Source organism: Xyrauchen texanus, chromosome 28, assembly GCF_025860055.1.
Source record: "Xyrauchen texanus isolate HMW12.3.18 chromosome 28, RBS_HiC_50CHRs, whole genome shotgun sequence".
Taxonomy (NCBI): Eukaryota; Metazoa; Chordata; class Actinopteri; order Cypriniformes; family Catostomidae; genus Xyrauchen; species Xyrauchen texanus.
In genome coordinates, this window is record NC_068303.1 from 12839207 (window position 1) to 12854827 (window position 15621).

At 35.6% G+C, this 15621-nt stretch overlaps 1 protein-coding gene across 1 annotated transcript; it reads left to right on the forward strand.

Annotated features, from left to right (window-relative positions):
* The first annotated feature begins 1052 nt into the window (after positions 1-1052).
* LOC127621906 (calcium-binding mitochondrial carrier protein SCaMC-1) lies at positions 1053-15613 on the forward strand. Its single transcript, XM_052095703.1, has 10 exons — positions 1053-1491; positions 3307-3433; positions 3719-3806; positions 5144-5255; positions 8554-8712; positions 8876-9028; positions 9931-10038; positions 10302-10469; positions 11965-12115; positions 13946-15613. The coding sequence occupies exons 1-10, from the start codon at positions 1309-1311 to the stop codon at positions 14125-14127; spliced, it is 1431 nt and encodes a 476-aa protein (XP_051951663.1). The 5' UTR covers positions 1053-1308; the 3' UTR covers positions 14128-15613.
* The last annotated feature ends 8 nt before the right edge of the window (positions 15614-15621 follow it).

Sequence of the window (15621 nt, forward strand, 5' to 3'; positions counted from 1 at the left end):
TTATTTGATCCCCTATATGCTAATTATCAACATATTTTTCAATAAAATATAATTTTGGAATGAACTATGTGTGGCATTAACAACGATAAAATTGCTGTTTTATAAGAGAAGATACGGACAATTTTGCGATGGGTAGGTGTCGGTTTACGGCTCTCTCCATTCATTTGTATGGTATCCGCAAAAAGTGACTTACTGTCGTAATAGACTAGTTGACCGCTACGCTCTATTTCTAATAGTGCCGCGGAGGTTGTTATGCTCCAATATAAGAATCTCTGTTCTTATCGTCAAGTACACGTTAAGGGGGACTTTTAAGTGTTGAGATTGGCAGTGCATAGCATTTTCATATAAACCTCAACTAGCAATTGTTATGTAAATTGTAAAAGTGCCATTGCAGTTGTAACAGTAGTAAATCCACTTTTTTTAACTGCCTCAGGGCTTCGATTTTTATTCTTAAAGTCCTGACTGACATCTGACTATCTTGTCCTGCGATTATAATAACTATACGTTCTTTTGAGGCTATATTTACACTATTCACGTCTGACTGCTATAGCAACTTGCTATATTTAGGATGCGCTGGTGACTAGTTTCCACAGGCTGTGCAACAGACAAATTAGACGATTCAATGACACGATTGTCTTGTACACAGAAAAAACATCGTGCAAAAGGGGGTGGGTCAAACACACACACACACACACACCCAAATATATATATATATATATATATATGTGTGTGTGTGTGTGTGTGTGTGTGTTTGACCCACCCCTTTTTGCATATATATATATATATATATATATATATATATATATATATATATATATATATAAGACATGGACACTTATAAGCTATGCTATAGATCCATTTGAGACCATAGTTCCGATTCTAAATGAAAAATAGGAAGTTGGAAATGAATTACTAGATGCCACCTCGGTTAAGACATCTTTACGAAAGTGTAAAAGAAAGATTTTTTTTTTTTTTTTTTTTTTTTTTTGTGTAAACTGGCTGGAGCTTGTTTGTGCATTTGGGTGTGTCCGCTTGAAATGAGGAGGTACTGCAGGAAAATAACCCAGCAAATTAGTCCCTCCTTCTGTGAGTACAGACTGAACGTCTTGAAACCAATAGTGTTGCATTTTAGGAGCTTATAGTAAGAATCCAATAATGACTACGATAGTCTGACATAAGCAACACGTCAAGTGAGGATCGGTTTTCTCGTCTGCCAGGGACCATCTTTTTTCTTCCGCAGTTTCTGTGCATTCTTTGGATCTCGTCCAGGTGTTAAATCTAAATACAGTATAAACATCGCACTTCACAATGTATCAGACCATCAGGAAATTTGTGTTCACCGACTGTCGTTGTTCGGACGACGAAAGCACAAAAAGTTTCGAGGAGTTGTTTAAGAAGTTGGATGTGAACAAAGATGGGAAAGTAGATGTTTCGGAGCTGAAGGCGGGCCTGGCTGAAATGGGCTTCTCTATGGGGAAAGGAGAAGCGCAGGTATAATTCTAGATCAACACTTCACTGGCTGAATGCATTTCTTTTGTTGAGTCGCATTATATTATATATAAATTATATTTTCGTGTAAAGTGCAATATATACCACATAAACCAATAAACCACTTTGACAGCAGGCCGTCAAGCTCCTATATTGATCACGTGCATTGGAAATATCATACTAAGGAAAATCCACCCTGTTCAGAAACCAATGTGTGGTGTTTTTTTTTTGTAAATGCAGATAATAATTCCCGTCTCTAAGGTAAACAATCAGTCTAAAAATCATCCTATAAAGTTCAAAGGCATGACAGAAAACTGCATCCCGTGCAAGCCTATGTCCTTTTTGAGTAATGCTGTTCAATGGAGTAAATCATAAGCGTGCCACTATGTTTAGCTATTACTCACAGAAAGAGCTATCCTAGCAATATTTATCATAACTAGTCATCATAGTAGCTAATTTGCATCATTTCCCAACGTGCATTGAATTGATGTTTCATATTCTTCACTTGTAGACAATGAAATTGGCACATAAACCGGAAGGGTGAGGTTTTATTACAGAGGTTAAGACACTCCTGTACTGCACAAACAAAACTTACATTCCATTACCACCCGACATATAGCTTATCTGAAGCAGCTGACATTGGTTGTGTCTCTAAACCTAGCGAGCTGCCTTTCAAGACAGCATGTGAGAGTGCATAAATGCTTTAGAATGTTGTCTACGTAGGCAGCTCACTATCTTTTGAGCCACTCCTCGCATATCCCCACCTAACCTGAGCAAATGAGACTCATGTATCAAAGTTCAAGAAGATAAACGTATTGTGTATACACTGATGGATTTTAGCTTAAAAAGATTTTAGTTTATTTTAGCTGACATTCGGTCAAATTCTCTCATCATTTTCTCACCCTTATGCCATGCTAGATGTGTATGACTTTCTTTCTTTTGCAGAACGTAAATACAATTTTTTAGAAGAATTCCTCAGCTCTATAGGTCCATACAATGCAAGTGGATGGGGTCAGAAACTTTGAAGCTCAGAAAAAGTTCATAACATTAAAAGTAATCCATATGACTTCAGTGGTTTAATCCATGTCTTCTGAAGTGATTTTGGATGAGAACAGACCAAAATATAACACATTTTTCTCGATTAAACTTCCTAGTGCTTGACATATGCTCAGAGTGCTAGATTGAACTAGGAAATGTAAAAGACCTTGAAATAATGATAGCCAAGGAGATTGCTGATGTATAGATTTATAGATTTATAGAGTTACATTTTGGTCTGTTCTCACCCAAAACCGATTTGATGGCTTCAGAAGACATGGATTAAAGCACTGGAGTTTTATGGATTCATTTTGTGATGACTTCATTTGATTTCTGGAGCTTCAAAGTTTTTGACCCCATTCATTTGCATTGTATGGACCTACAGAGCTGAAATGTTCTTCTAAAAATTTTCGTTTGTGTTCAGCAGAAGAAAGAAAGTCATACATAATGTATTTGGGATGGCATGAGGGTGAGTAAATGATAAGAACATTTTTATTTTTGGGTGAACTGTCCCATTAAGGGCACAGTTACCTGTTTTGTTCAGAAAAAAAGAGCTTAATAGAATTTCTTTTTTGGTCAAAGGCCATGTTGATTTCAGAACAAAATAAGATTTATTTTACAATGTAGAGAACTCTTTTGCATAGAACGCAACTTCAATAAAGTGAACAAATACTGTATATTACACATATATTACATTTTGAAATACAGGTCTTTTGAAATTATTTAAACTCGATGCACATTCACCAGGAACTTCATCGACCATATTTTGATTCTCTCTTTCAGAAAATTATTGACTCTGGAGATAGTGATAAGAATGAGAGCCTGGACTGTGAGGAGTTTTCAAAGTACCTGAAAGAACATGAGAAAAAACTCCAACTGACCTTCAAGAGTCTGGATAAAAATAATGATGGTAAGATCTGTGTAGCCTGTATGTATTTTTGCTTTTCTGGGCCACTTCTGAAACAACCCTCACAATGCTGTTCAAAGGAATTGTTAGTGAATGTTTTGAATCTTGTTATTTCCCTAAATACTGTATGTTTCGTTTGGTGGTCAGACTCTTATTAGTTTAGATTCAGACTTTCCTCTGAGTTTTTGAAAATGTTAATTATTTAGAGTCAAATTGATATTGCACATTTTGCGTTTGTCGATTTTGCTCAATATAAAAATGAATTAACAACATTAATTGCATATGCAGGTCTCATCGATGCCAAAGAGATTCAACAGTCACTTAAAGCCATTGGCATAAACTTGGGAGATAAAGAGGTGCAGAAGATCCTCCAGAGGTAAAACAGTTTGTAGAAAAAAAGGTCTATTCATACCAAGAGTAAATAAATAAAAGCACCTTTTCACTTGCTTTTATGCAATATACAACTATATCAAATACAACCCATCTGTTAAGACAAATTTCACTCAAATTAATGTAAAATACAACCCATTTGACCAACGTAGTCTCATAGAATGAACGGTACTATTTTGCAGTTTCCTGGTGAAATTAACAGTAGAGGCGCTACAACAACAGTGCATTTAATTCACTTTTACCAGAATCACTGGCACTATGGCTGTTTATGAATTTATAAACACTTATTTTACACTCTATTACTCACACCATGCTATGTTATGATATCAAAACACTTTTACTGTAATGCATAATTTGAAAGAGAGACCCACCTACATTTATACATGTACTCCAAAATTAATAGCTTCAGCTCCACCTCACTTGATAGAGTGTTGGACTTTGGACTCGGAGACTGAGCCTTGTGCCCAGCCAAGGATGCTTGGAGTGAAAGTGAAGTGTAAGTGCCAGAGAAGTGAGTCGAAATGACGTGGTTGCTTCAGTAAATGTGCATTTCATGTCAAATTTGCTTTTAAAACACTATCGGTTAGGGTTTAGGCGTTGGTTAAGGGTGAGGGTATCTGCTATCTCACCTCTCTTTTATCTTTTAAGACACTTTTGATTAGGTTTAGGTTCAAGTTTAAGGTTAGGGAGATACATTTTACTCATTAAAACATTCATCTAATAGTCATCTTAAAAACATTGTCTGTTTACAACTGAATTTCACTTGCTTTTGGCGCCCCCTGCTGAACATTTCACTGGGAAACTCTATTCAAACGTGTAATGTAGCACATACTAGTTTGCAAAAATGTTGCCATTATCATGACAATTTCATAAGATCAAGCTGCATTTGACAATACATGTATGGCTTGCTTAAACATTTTTAAAAGTCACCTGGCAAAAACGTCATTCCTTTTAAAACAAAGCTGCTTACAACTCACCAGACATTAAAGAGTTTACTCACTTTAATGCAAAATACAAGCCATCTGACAATACATCTAAGAATTATGTATAATTTAAACATTTAAATATGTATATGTCTGTCCAACACATTTGTATCAGTGATCAGAGCAAATCTTTAATAAGTCAAGTAAACTATATGTAAGTCGTTGCTTGTGTTTTTGGTGTGGAATCTGGTTAGATTGCTGATGAAGTAATGCAGAGGATGGCAGAGTTTGTTCAAATCCACTGGTTTTACATGACCTAATGTGTATGTTGTGCAAAATCATTCTGAGGACATCTGGACCCACTTGCCATTTATATCTAAACTGACCCTGTGTCCTCCAGTATTGATGCAGATGGAACAATGACCGTGGAATGGAACGAATGGAGGGAGCATTTCCTCTTCAACCCTGCAGATGACCTTCAGGAGATTATACGCTATTGGAAACACTCAACTGTAAGTGCCATGCCATCACTCAAATATTACATCTGATACACATGTATTGTAACAACACTTTGGGGGAAAATATGATATTTTCTTGTGAGTGGTGATAGATCAACTCTAGTTATAGGAAGTAGACCCCTGTCTTAGTGTGATCAAACCATCACACATCGTCAGCCAGCTCAGACGGCCATACAGTGGTCACAGTCAGGTACACTGTTAGATGGCCCTGTAATCAGCTTGGCTGGCCATTTATATCCTTCTATCAATGGGCAGGGTTGGCGATTCATGGGAAAAGTGTTGAGTGCAAGAAGGATAAGGAGTTTGTTAATTGATTAAGTATCACAGGTTAAAGTCGCACGGTCACAAGTGTTCAAGAGGTGCACAAGAGTGCAATCTTGAAATATGACTAGTTAGTTAGTCACTACTAGTGGTTAGCTGACATTATATACCTTTGGGGACTTTTAGACATGTGCCACATGTTGAACTCCATCTAAAACTACCATAGCTTAATATTCAAATACTGTCATTTTAGTTAAATAAATAATATTTTAATTAATCTTAATATTTAAGTATAAGCATTTTGCTAATACATAAAATGCTAATGCCTTTTGATGATAATTTCTAAATGTTCTTTATGCAGTTTTCATGACCTCATAATAATTATGAGGGACTACAAGTAATATTTGTACTTTTAAAAATGTAATTACAGGACCTAAAATATAGACAGTTCATTGTATATTCATATACATTTTAACATAACATTTTCGATGTTGAGCCAGAAAAGTCAAAGGATATGTGTCAACTACCTTACAAAGTGTAAGGAGAGGCTGGGTGACTTTCTGATTTTTGAATGCTGCAGGTTTAGTCATTACAGCCAATTGCAGCAAAGCTAATTTAAGCCTGTCCTGTACTGGGATTAGCCCTGGATATGCTCGTCATCTGACTGATGGACTGATTGAAGTGCTGTTAGTAAAAGAGTGAATCGGCAATGTGACATTGTGAAGAGAGCAGGTGAACCAGTAGATCTTTATTACCTTTGTTAGCGTCCTTGATTACTATCAGACGAGCTGGCAGCACTGAGTCAACATGACTTTGCTGCAAGAGCAGCCTAAGGCGGAATGGCTTGTCATTGATTTTGAGGATGAAGAGGCTGTATATGTGATGGATGTAGATATGGTAGGTATATGATATGCATCATTTGATAGAGGATATGATAGAGGATTATTCATCATAACTAAAAATTAAAATAATTAAATTGTTTGATGGTAGGAATTTACATTTATGCATCTAGCAGATGCTGTGATCCAAAGCAGCTTGTGGGTCATTCAAGTGATACATTGTATCGGCATATTTGTTTCCTGGGAATTGAACTCATGACCTTGTTGTTGCTAGCGCCACATTCTACCAGTTAAGCTACAGGAAGTAGACATGTTGCTTTGGGTCATTATTGAGCTATGTTTTATTTAGGAAAATGCTTTATGCTGACTGTGAATCTGTTTGAAGAGTTAACAAAATATTTGAAAGTTGTACAGAGGGAAGTTAAAATTAACATATGTCTGTGATGCAGTACAGCAATGTTACATAAGATGATGGTAATGACATCAGACCAAATTGAGTTGGATTAGTAACTAGGTTGTAATTTGATACGCGTTGCAATACGCGTGTAATGAATTAGGTATTTCAATGAGCGGGATAATGTATAGTTCATGTTCAAGGAACTACAATTATTTGAAATAATGTTGGTCGATAGCTGTGCAGTGTGTAAGGTTAAAGGAAAGTTCCGGGGTCAATACAAGTTAAGCTCAAGCGACTGCTTTTGTGGCATGATGTTGATTACAACAAAAATTTATTTGGACATTACTCTAAAAAAAGATGAAAAATACACTAACAATGGAAGTGAATGGGGCCAATCTGCAAAAGTTAAAATACTCACTGTTTTAAAAGAATAATCACAAGACAAAAACAATATGTGTGTTAACATGATTTTAGTGTGATAAAATTGCTAACAAAAAAAAAATGCAAAAATCAAGATTACAGTGAGGCATTTATGATGGATGTCAATGGGACCAATTTTTGGAGTCTTTGAAAGCAGAAATGTGAATCTTATAAAAACACTTAAATTAATTCTTCTGTTAAAATATTTGTTTTATTTGAGATGTAAAGTTGTTTAAAATGGTTTATGACGTGACCGCATCACATCGTCATGGCAACAAAGTTACAAAACTGGAAATAACTTTACACAGAAAATGTTAGTATGTGATTTTATCAGACTAAACTCATGTTAACTCGCATATTGTTCATGGCTTGTGATTATAGGTTGGAAACAGTGAGTATTCTAATGTTTATGGATTGGGCCCATTCACTTCCATTTTAAATGCCTCACTGAACCCAGATGTTTTAAAAAAAAAAAAATAATTTTTATTAAAATCAAAATACATTTGTGTGGTAATCAATATTTTGCCACAAATGCTGTCGATTGAGCTTAACTTGTATATAAACCTGGTTGTGGCAGGGCGAAGGACGGGGCCGGGACGTGATCCTACGCACCCGGTCCCGTATGAGGCTAATCAAGCCTCCAAGGTATAAAGGTATTCAATTGAAAGGAGGAGGCGAGAACCGGCTTGACGATATAAATAATAGTTTAATGGTAAACTTAAAGACAACATAAACACACATGACGGACATGTCCGTAAACGATCTCTCTCTCCCGCACGGCACCCTGCAGTCGACCTTTATACCTCGGAGGCTTGATTAGCCTAATACGGGACCGGGTGCGTAGGATCACGACCCGGCCCCGCCCTCCGCCCTGCCACACTGGTTTTTAAAGGTCAAAGTTGGACTAATACAGGCTCTGGAGCAATTCGGTTATATGTACTTCCTGCTTCACCAAGGAAGTGTTATAATGCAGCCCTGATGCCTGTCTGTTATCATATTTTTTGCATGTTATATGGCTAACCATAAAACAGTAATAGGATTTTAATATTTAAATCTAACATTAATGCAAAGAGGGTTGTTCTTCCAGCACACACATGTAAATGAAGCATGTCTTTTTGTGTTCGTTAGGTGTTGAGGAAAAGTTTCAATCTGATTTTAAACTTTAATCATAGTTTGAATGTTGGTTATTATTACTTATCTGATTAATACTAATTTAAAGTCAGAAATGTTTTTCATAATCATTAAGAACCTTTATAGTGTACATGATCTGGCGTTTGCCAAACAGATACACACAGATTATACAGTATATTTAGTTAGCTCTGCATTATAGTACATATTATATATACAATCTAACTCCACCTCTGTTTTGTGCTAGGTGTTGGATATAGGTGATAGTATAACCATTCCAGATGAATTCACAGAGGAGGAGAAGATAACCGGCATCTGGTGGAAGCAGCTTTCTGCAGGGGCCATGGCAGGGGCAGTATCTCGCACAGGCACCGCCCCTCTGGACAGAATGAAAGTCTTCATGCAGGTATGGTTTTTGCTCCACCAACTTACATGTTCATGTCAGCGCCAATTGTGATCAGAAATTTGTGTCTAAAGAAAAGGTTTTAACTGATACATATTTAATATATTTAATGTAATTAATTTAATATGTACTTATATAGTCATCAGTAATCCTATACCTTTCATAGGTTCATGCCACGAAATCTAACAATATCAGCCTGGTGAACGGGTTCAAGCACATGATTAAAGAGGGGGGCGTGGCCTCTCTGTGGAGGGGCAATGGAGTCAATGTTATAAAAATCGCCCCAGAAACTTCAATCAAGTTCATGGCTTATGAGCAGGTGAGAATTCAACCCTTAATGAAGAGAGAATCCCGAACTACATATGAGACCACCCCCTTTTTTCCTTTCATGGGTTTTTAGTGCATATTTCCGTAGGTTTAGATGTCTTTTATGTTCCAGCTTTAATCAAAATATACTGGATTCACATGGCTATGGAAAACCTGGAAATATCAACCATTTTAAAATTGTGATTTTCAGGCCTGGAAAATCATCACAATTGATAAAATCTTAAAAAGTCAATAAAACATAGAAATTCTAGTAATTCTCAGCTCTAAAATATTTCAGCAGCTGGATATTGCTATTGGCGAGGACAATCTCTATAAATGTACTTTTATCCGGGAATCACAAATGGCTGGAAAAGTAATGGAAATTCATTAGTCCAAAAAATTTGTTAACCCTGGATATAGCCAATTCTATATGAATTCTATAAATGTACTTTTATCCGGGAATCACAAATGGCTGGAAAAGTAATGAAAATTAATTGGTCAAAAAAATGTGTTAACCCTGGATAACCCTGGTGTTAACCAATTCTATATGAACAATATAACCCCAAGATACCAAGATATCACTGATAAACCCAGATACCAAGATACCCACAAACTTCTCCAAACACTGAAAACCACATCCTCTTTTGCATTCGTAAACATGTCAGCTTACATTCCCTGTTCATTTGGCTTACACAAGCAGCGTGTCAGGGAGAGCTATTTTAACTACAGTCATTCACAATACCCTGGATTGGTAATCCTCTGTGGACGTGAGTGGATAATTGCAATGGAAAAGATTGCATTTTTTAATGAAAAGAGAACAGATTGCTTTAAAACCTATTCGGTTCAGTTCTGCTTGAATGAGTCTTTACATGTTAAATCAGTCTTGCGTTATTTGTTATATCTTCTCTTTGACAGTACAAGAAGCTATTGACAAAAGACGGTGGTAAAATCCAGCCACATGAAAGGTTTATGGCTGGCTCTCTGGCTGGCGCGACCGCTCAAACAGCCATCTATCCCATGGAGGTGAGAAATGAGACCCATGGTCCTGGAAGATTCTTTATTATGGTCTTAAAACGTCTTGCATCTTCTAGATGTTCTTCGTGAAAAAAGGGTAGACTTCCATGTAGAATAATGATGACTATATTGATTACATAATAGGCAAAAAATAAAAATGTTATATGTAAGTATTTCCCTACTGTTATGTTATGGCTAAAGCTATTGTATTGCTATTAGTAAGACATTTGTACAGAAATACAGAATGACAGAAATATGTTTTAATGTCGCAGGTGATGAAGACTAGACTGACTCTGAGGAAGACTGGCCAATATTCCGGAATGTTTGACTGCGCCAAGAAGATTTTGAAGAAGGAGGGAGTGAAGGCCTTTTACAAAGGCTATGTTCCCAATATCCTGGGCATTATTCCCTATGCAGGAATAGATTTAGCTGTGTATGAGGTGAGTTAAAGTCACAATGGAAAGCCACAAGATTATGTTAGTACTCTATTTACCCAGTTTCTGAATATTTCAGCTCCATATAGAACCAGGTGTTTGACCTCTGGGCATTTTTCAAGTTTTTCAAGTTGTGACCTATTTAAAAATGTGCCATAGGTTTGTTTGTTAATATTCTCATACACACAGTCAGCAACGAATGCATCATATTATTTCAATGGGTCCTATTTTAATAGTGCTGACACTATGTGCAGGCCTATGCCTTAAGTATTAAACGCAAAGTCAATGGGCATGACTAGATATATGGACTTGCATTCTTTTGTGCATTAATTGGGTCCCTGTGTAATGTCAGTGACACGCTCCTTTTGTTTTACGCATGGAAAATGTGGTTCTCCTCAGGATTTGGATTTATGCTCCTTTAGATGATAGAGAATATAAGTATTATTGATAATTTTCATCTACTGACAAAAAAATCATGGCTAGTATTAACAGTGATTGTATCAGAATGTACTTCACTTCTACTGGTCGATTTTGAAAATGTTTATTAATTTATCTCTATATTCAAATTACATATAAAACTAAACGAAAATATTATCAATATAATGTTAAAGTGGTCAAAAAAATAATACCAAATCCACCAGCCATTTTTGCTGACTTAAAAATCACTCTACAACAACAGTTGGAAAAATAATATACATATTAGATCATAAATGCAGTTTTAAATATAATAATAATAATTGAAATATTATTATAAAAATAAAGAAATCGAAGTATAATACAAATCTTATAAATCTGTATTTCATAAAATGGCTACAACAGTGATCGTCATGGACATAATTTGATGTTCCACTATATTTTCAGAGTTTGAAGATGGACTTTATTACCACCTGAGCATTGGTGGAATCTCTAAACTGCAAATGCATGAACTGAGTTTAGACTGCGCACTTCATTTACATACAATACATCCACAGTTTGCGCACATACACCCACAGATAGCGCAAGCACTCTCTCCCATGCCCACTTGCGCTTTACGATGGCACGAAAATGGTAAAATTGCATAAGATGTTGCCCATGGCCGTAGTATGTAGCGCTGAAAATGATTCCTGTGATTAAAAAGAATAGATCTCTAATAGATTTGTCTGTTTTTAGAAAGAAAAACATGCCTAAAAGTTTCTAAAAGTATTTTTTGAACTTGTAAATAAAGCATTAAAACCAGAACTATATTTTTTCTTTTTTTTTAAGAAAAGCTCCTGTGGTTAAACTAGCTGGTAAGATTTGTTTCTCTGAAGTGCAAAACAACCAATTAAGGGTTAAAACAAGTATGAACTATTATTGTATTAACTTTAAAGGCCTCAGTTAATTACATATTCCACTGACACAAGCGATATGGGACTGACGTGTCTATGCTATCTTGTTTTTTGAGAGAATGTGATATTCATACATTAATGCATAACCTTTATAAATGTATTATTTTACTCGTTTTCCATCTTTCACCCTGCAGACACTAAAGAATGCATGGTTGTCACGCTATGCTACTGAAACTGCTAACCCAGGTGTGCTGGTTCTTCTTGGCTGTGGAACCATTTCCAGCACATGTGGCCAATTGGCCAGCTACCCTCTTGCCCTGATCCGCACACGTATGCAGGCCCAGGGTAAATATCCAGCCTAGAATACACTACTTACCAATATATGAGCAAACATATTTATATATATATATATATATATATATATATATATATATATATATATATATATATATATATATATGATTATACATACATACACTCTCTGGGCACTAACACTGTCCTAATAAAGTGCCAGACCTGGTCTTCAGTTGTTGTAGCCCATCCGCCTCTATGTTTGACGTGTTGTGCATTTGAGATGCTATTCTGCTCACTACAATTGTTCAGAGAGGTTATCCGAGTAGTTTCGTCTGCAGAACTGCTGCTCACTGGATGTTTTTTTGTTTTTGGCACCATTCTGAGTAAACTCTAGAGACTGTTGACTGCATACAGCAGATTATGCATTTATTTATTTATGAAGAGAACAGATGAACAACAGAGACACCACACAAAGCAGCTGAATAATTTTTTCCACCGCAGTGACAGCGGAGGCCACTAAAACACGATATATGAACAACGCAATATTACAAAACACAAATACGATTAAAAAATGAACAAAACACGTAAAAAATGAACTGAAGAGAATTCAGTCGACAACTCAAACCTTATTCCTGGACCGCATCAACTTAAATTGTGTGCTCGCTTGTGTGTAATCAAACGCATCAAGAGAGACTGATACTGAGGTAATTGTCATTAGATTTTGCGTCTTTGGCAGACGACTTCTCGTGGCAGTTTTATTTTGGTCCTGGAGGCTGAACTTAGCGTCAAGCACCGCATTGCCCTCCACGTGAAAAGAGTTGCAGAAATCGCCACAGAAGGCCGGTTTTACGAGTTTGCCATGTAAAAAAGCGGGAGGTGTGCACAATATACATTGAAAACATGTATTTGGTAGAGAAAAAAAAGCTTGCAGTTGCTTTGATAGCATAAAGTAATAAAAGGACTTTATGTTTAGGTTGAAGCGTTTTCTTGGTGAATTTAAATGAGTTCAATAACCCTGGTCTCTGATATTTGTAAACGATAAGGTCATATTTAATTAAAATAAATTATGAGACATTCAATTCACAAATTTGGACCGTTTTTAAATATTTATTGTTGCTTAGACCTCTCAAAGACATTCATTATTGGTGAAGCAAAAACTTGTGTGTGAAAAACACTTCATAGACTTCAATGTATTCTGCAGTGCTGACGTGAGTCATGTAAAAGTCCCTTAACGCGTATAATATCAGTCACTTTTGCACATTAATCATTGCTCTAAACAATCACAAAAGTAACAGAAACAGCTAATTTCTCAGAAAGGTGAGGAGTTTGGATCCCTGAAATTATTATTTTTATTTTCATGCATTTTTTTTATTTTGTGGAATTTTATAGTTTTCCACAGCACACCTGACAATCGATCTAGTGTGCCGCATTACAGTGGTTGGGAAACATTGAACTAAGTGACCCTGCTATAATTCATACTTATTTCAGAGTAAAAAATGTTTTATTAAAATGTTCGTTAATAGCTTGATCTGAAAAAAACAAACAAAATGCAGCCATTCACATCCAGTCTGGGTTTATATAAAAGGTATTTATTGTGTTTTAAGTGTTTTAATGTCACACCTGGCTTTATTTGAATATCTTGTTGGCGTGCTGTCAGTTGTTGACATGTATTGCTAACTACAAACAGCAGCCACATGCTCACTCATATACAATAATTCAGATTCAACAACAGGGGTATGAGTAACTGTATGTACGTACACACCTGTTGTAAATCCACATTTCTGCATGCAATTATTTGTGAATGTGACCCATTCACTTTTCTGACATGTACTGAGAGGTTGATGCCTAAATGTGAATTATGTTTGAAAACTTTCTTCACAGCATCTTTGGGGGGATCGGAGCAGGTGTCCATGACCAAGTTAATAAAGAAGATCATGGAGAATGAGGGCTTTTTTGGACTCTACCGGGGGATCCTGCCCAACTTCATGAAAGTTATCCCAGCTGTCAGTATCAGTTATGTTGTGTATGAGTATATGAGGTCTGGATTAGGCATTTCTAAGTGATGTATGTCTATTTGAGAGAGCAGTGAGAGTCTTTGTGCAAAGTCTTGCATGTGTTTACAAACGCACAAACCACCTCTCTTTGAAAACACCCTCCGTGATGGGACAAAATGTTTCAAAAATTGTGTCTTGCATCGGGGTAGGGGCCCAACCTAATTCATGTTTACAATGAAATGTAATTGTCCCTTTAAGTGTATTTGACGAATTTCTGGAATATTCCAAATTTGCATCTATTTATATGTTTTCGTCATGATATGTGTAGATTCCCTGTGATTTAACAATATGCACCTGAAACAACCAAAACAGTGAATTCATTGTGAGCGAGTGCACTACAGGTAATGTTATACAGAACCAGTCTCTGTTTTACACTAAATCAGATTTTTATAAGAGTATAGTTTTACATTTTGTAAGTGAATTAGGTTGGGCCTTAACTAACGGTGTCTTTGCATACTGCAGTCAGTACAGTTTTGTATAAGGTCTGTTGCAAAATCTGGAGTTTTCAAACATTTTCAGTAAAACATGTACCAATGAAACAATTGTCAAAATAAATAACACTTTACAATAAGGTTCCTAATGCAGTAGGTATCATGAGCTAACAATGAACATTATATTTTTGACTGCAATTATTCATCTTAGTTAATGTTAGTTAATAAAAATACAGTTGTTCATGTTAGTTCATAGTGCATTAACTAATGTTAACATATACAACTTTTGATTTTAAAAATGTATTACTATATGTTGGAACTGACATGAACAAAGATAAATAAATGCTGTTAAAGTATTGTTCATTGCTAGTTCATGGTAAAGGAATATTCTGGGTTCAATACATGTTAAGCTCAATCGACAGCATTTGTGGTATAATGTTGATTACCACAAAAAATCATTTCGATTCGTCCCTACTTTTCTTTAAAAAAAAGCTTAATTCAAGGTAACAGAGAGGCACTTACAATGAAAGTAAATGGGGGCCTGTTTTTGGAGGGTTTAAAGGCAGAAATATGAAGAAGCACTTGCATTTAATTATTTTGTTAAAATTCATGTATTATTTAAATCATGATTTTTACAGTTGTTTTAGGGTGATAAGATTTGTTGACATTACATCATCAAAAAAAAATTGAAAGAAAAATAAATGTTTGTGGTAATCAATGAATCAACAAATGCTGTCAATTGAGCTTAACTTGTATTAAATTTGGAATATTCCAAATACTAATGTCAACAAATGGAACCTGATTGTAAAGGGTATTCCCAGTTTTTTTTTTTTTTTTGTTTAAAGTTTGTTCAGTGGGTTAAAAATGAATAATTATCCTGTGCCAGACATTCATTGCACATAATGACAGATATATATGTGCCTTATATCATTTGTTCAGATCATTTATGTGGGTTTTCTTTCCTCCCTGATTATACTTTGGAAATGACTTGTGTTGCCTTATATCCTCTAAGTTTTGTTATTTTAGAAACTCTTGTTTATATTAAAGGTTGTATTTTAATACAATTGGTTGT

What these genes read in the sequence shown, in the direction of transcription:
- LOC127621906 (XM_052095703.1), top strand. Translation starts at nt 1,309, where the DNA reads ATGTATCAGACCATCAGGAAATTTGTGTTCACCGACTGTCGTTGTTCG. An exon ending in TGGGGAAAGGAGAAGCGCAG is followed by an intron (nt 1,492 to 3,306) that starts GTATAATTCTAG and finishes TCTCTCTTTCAG; the next exon opens with AAAATTATTGACTCTGGAGA. An exon ending in GCTATTGGAAACACTCAACT is followed by an intron (nt 5,256 to 8,553) that starts GTAAGTGCCATG and finishes GTTTTGTGCTAG; the next exon opens with GTGTTGGATATAGGTGATAG.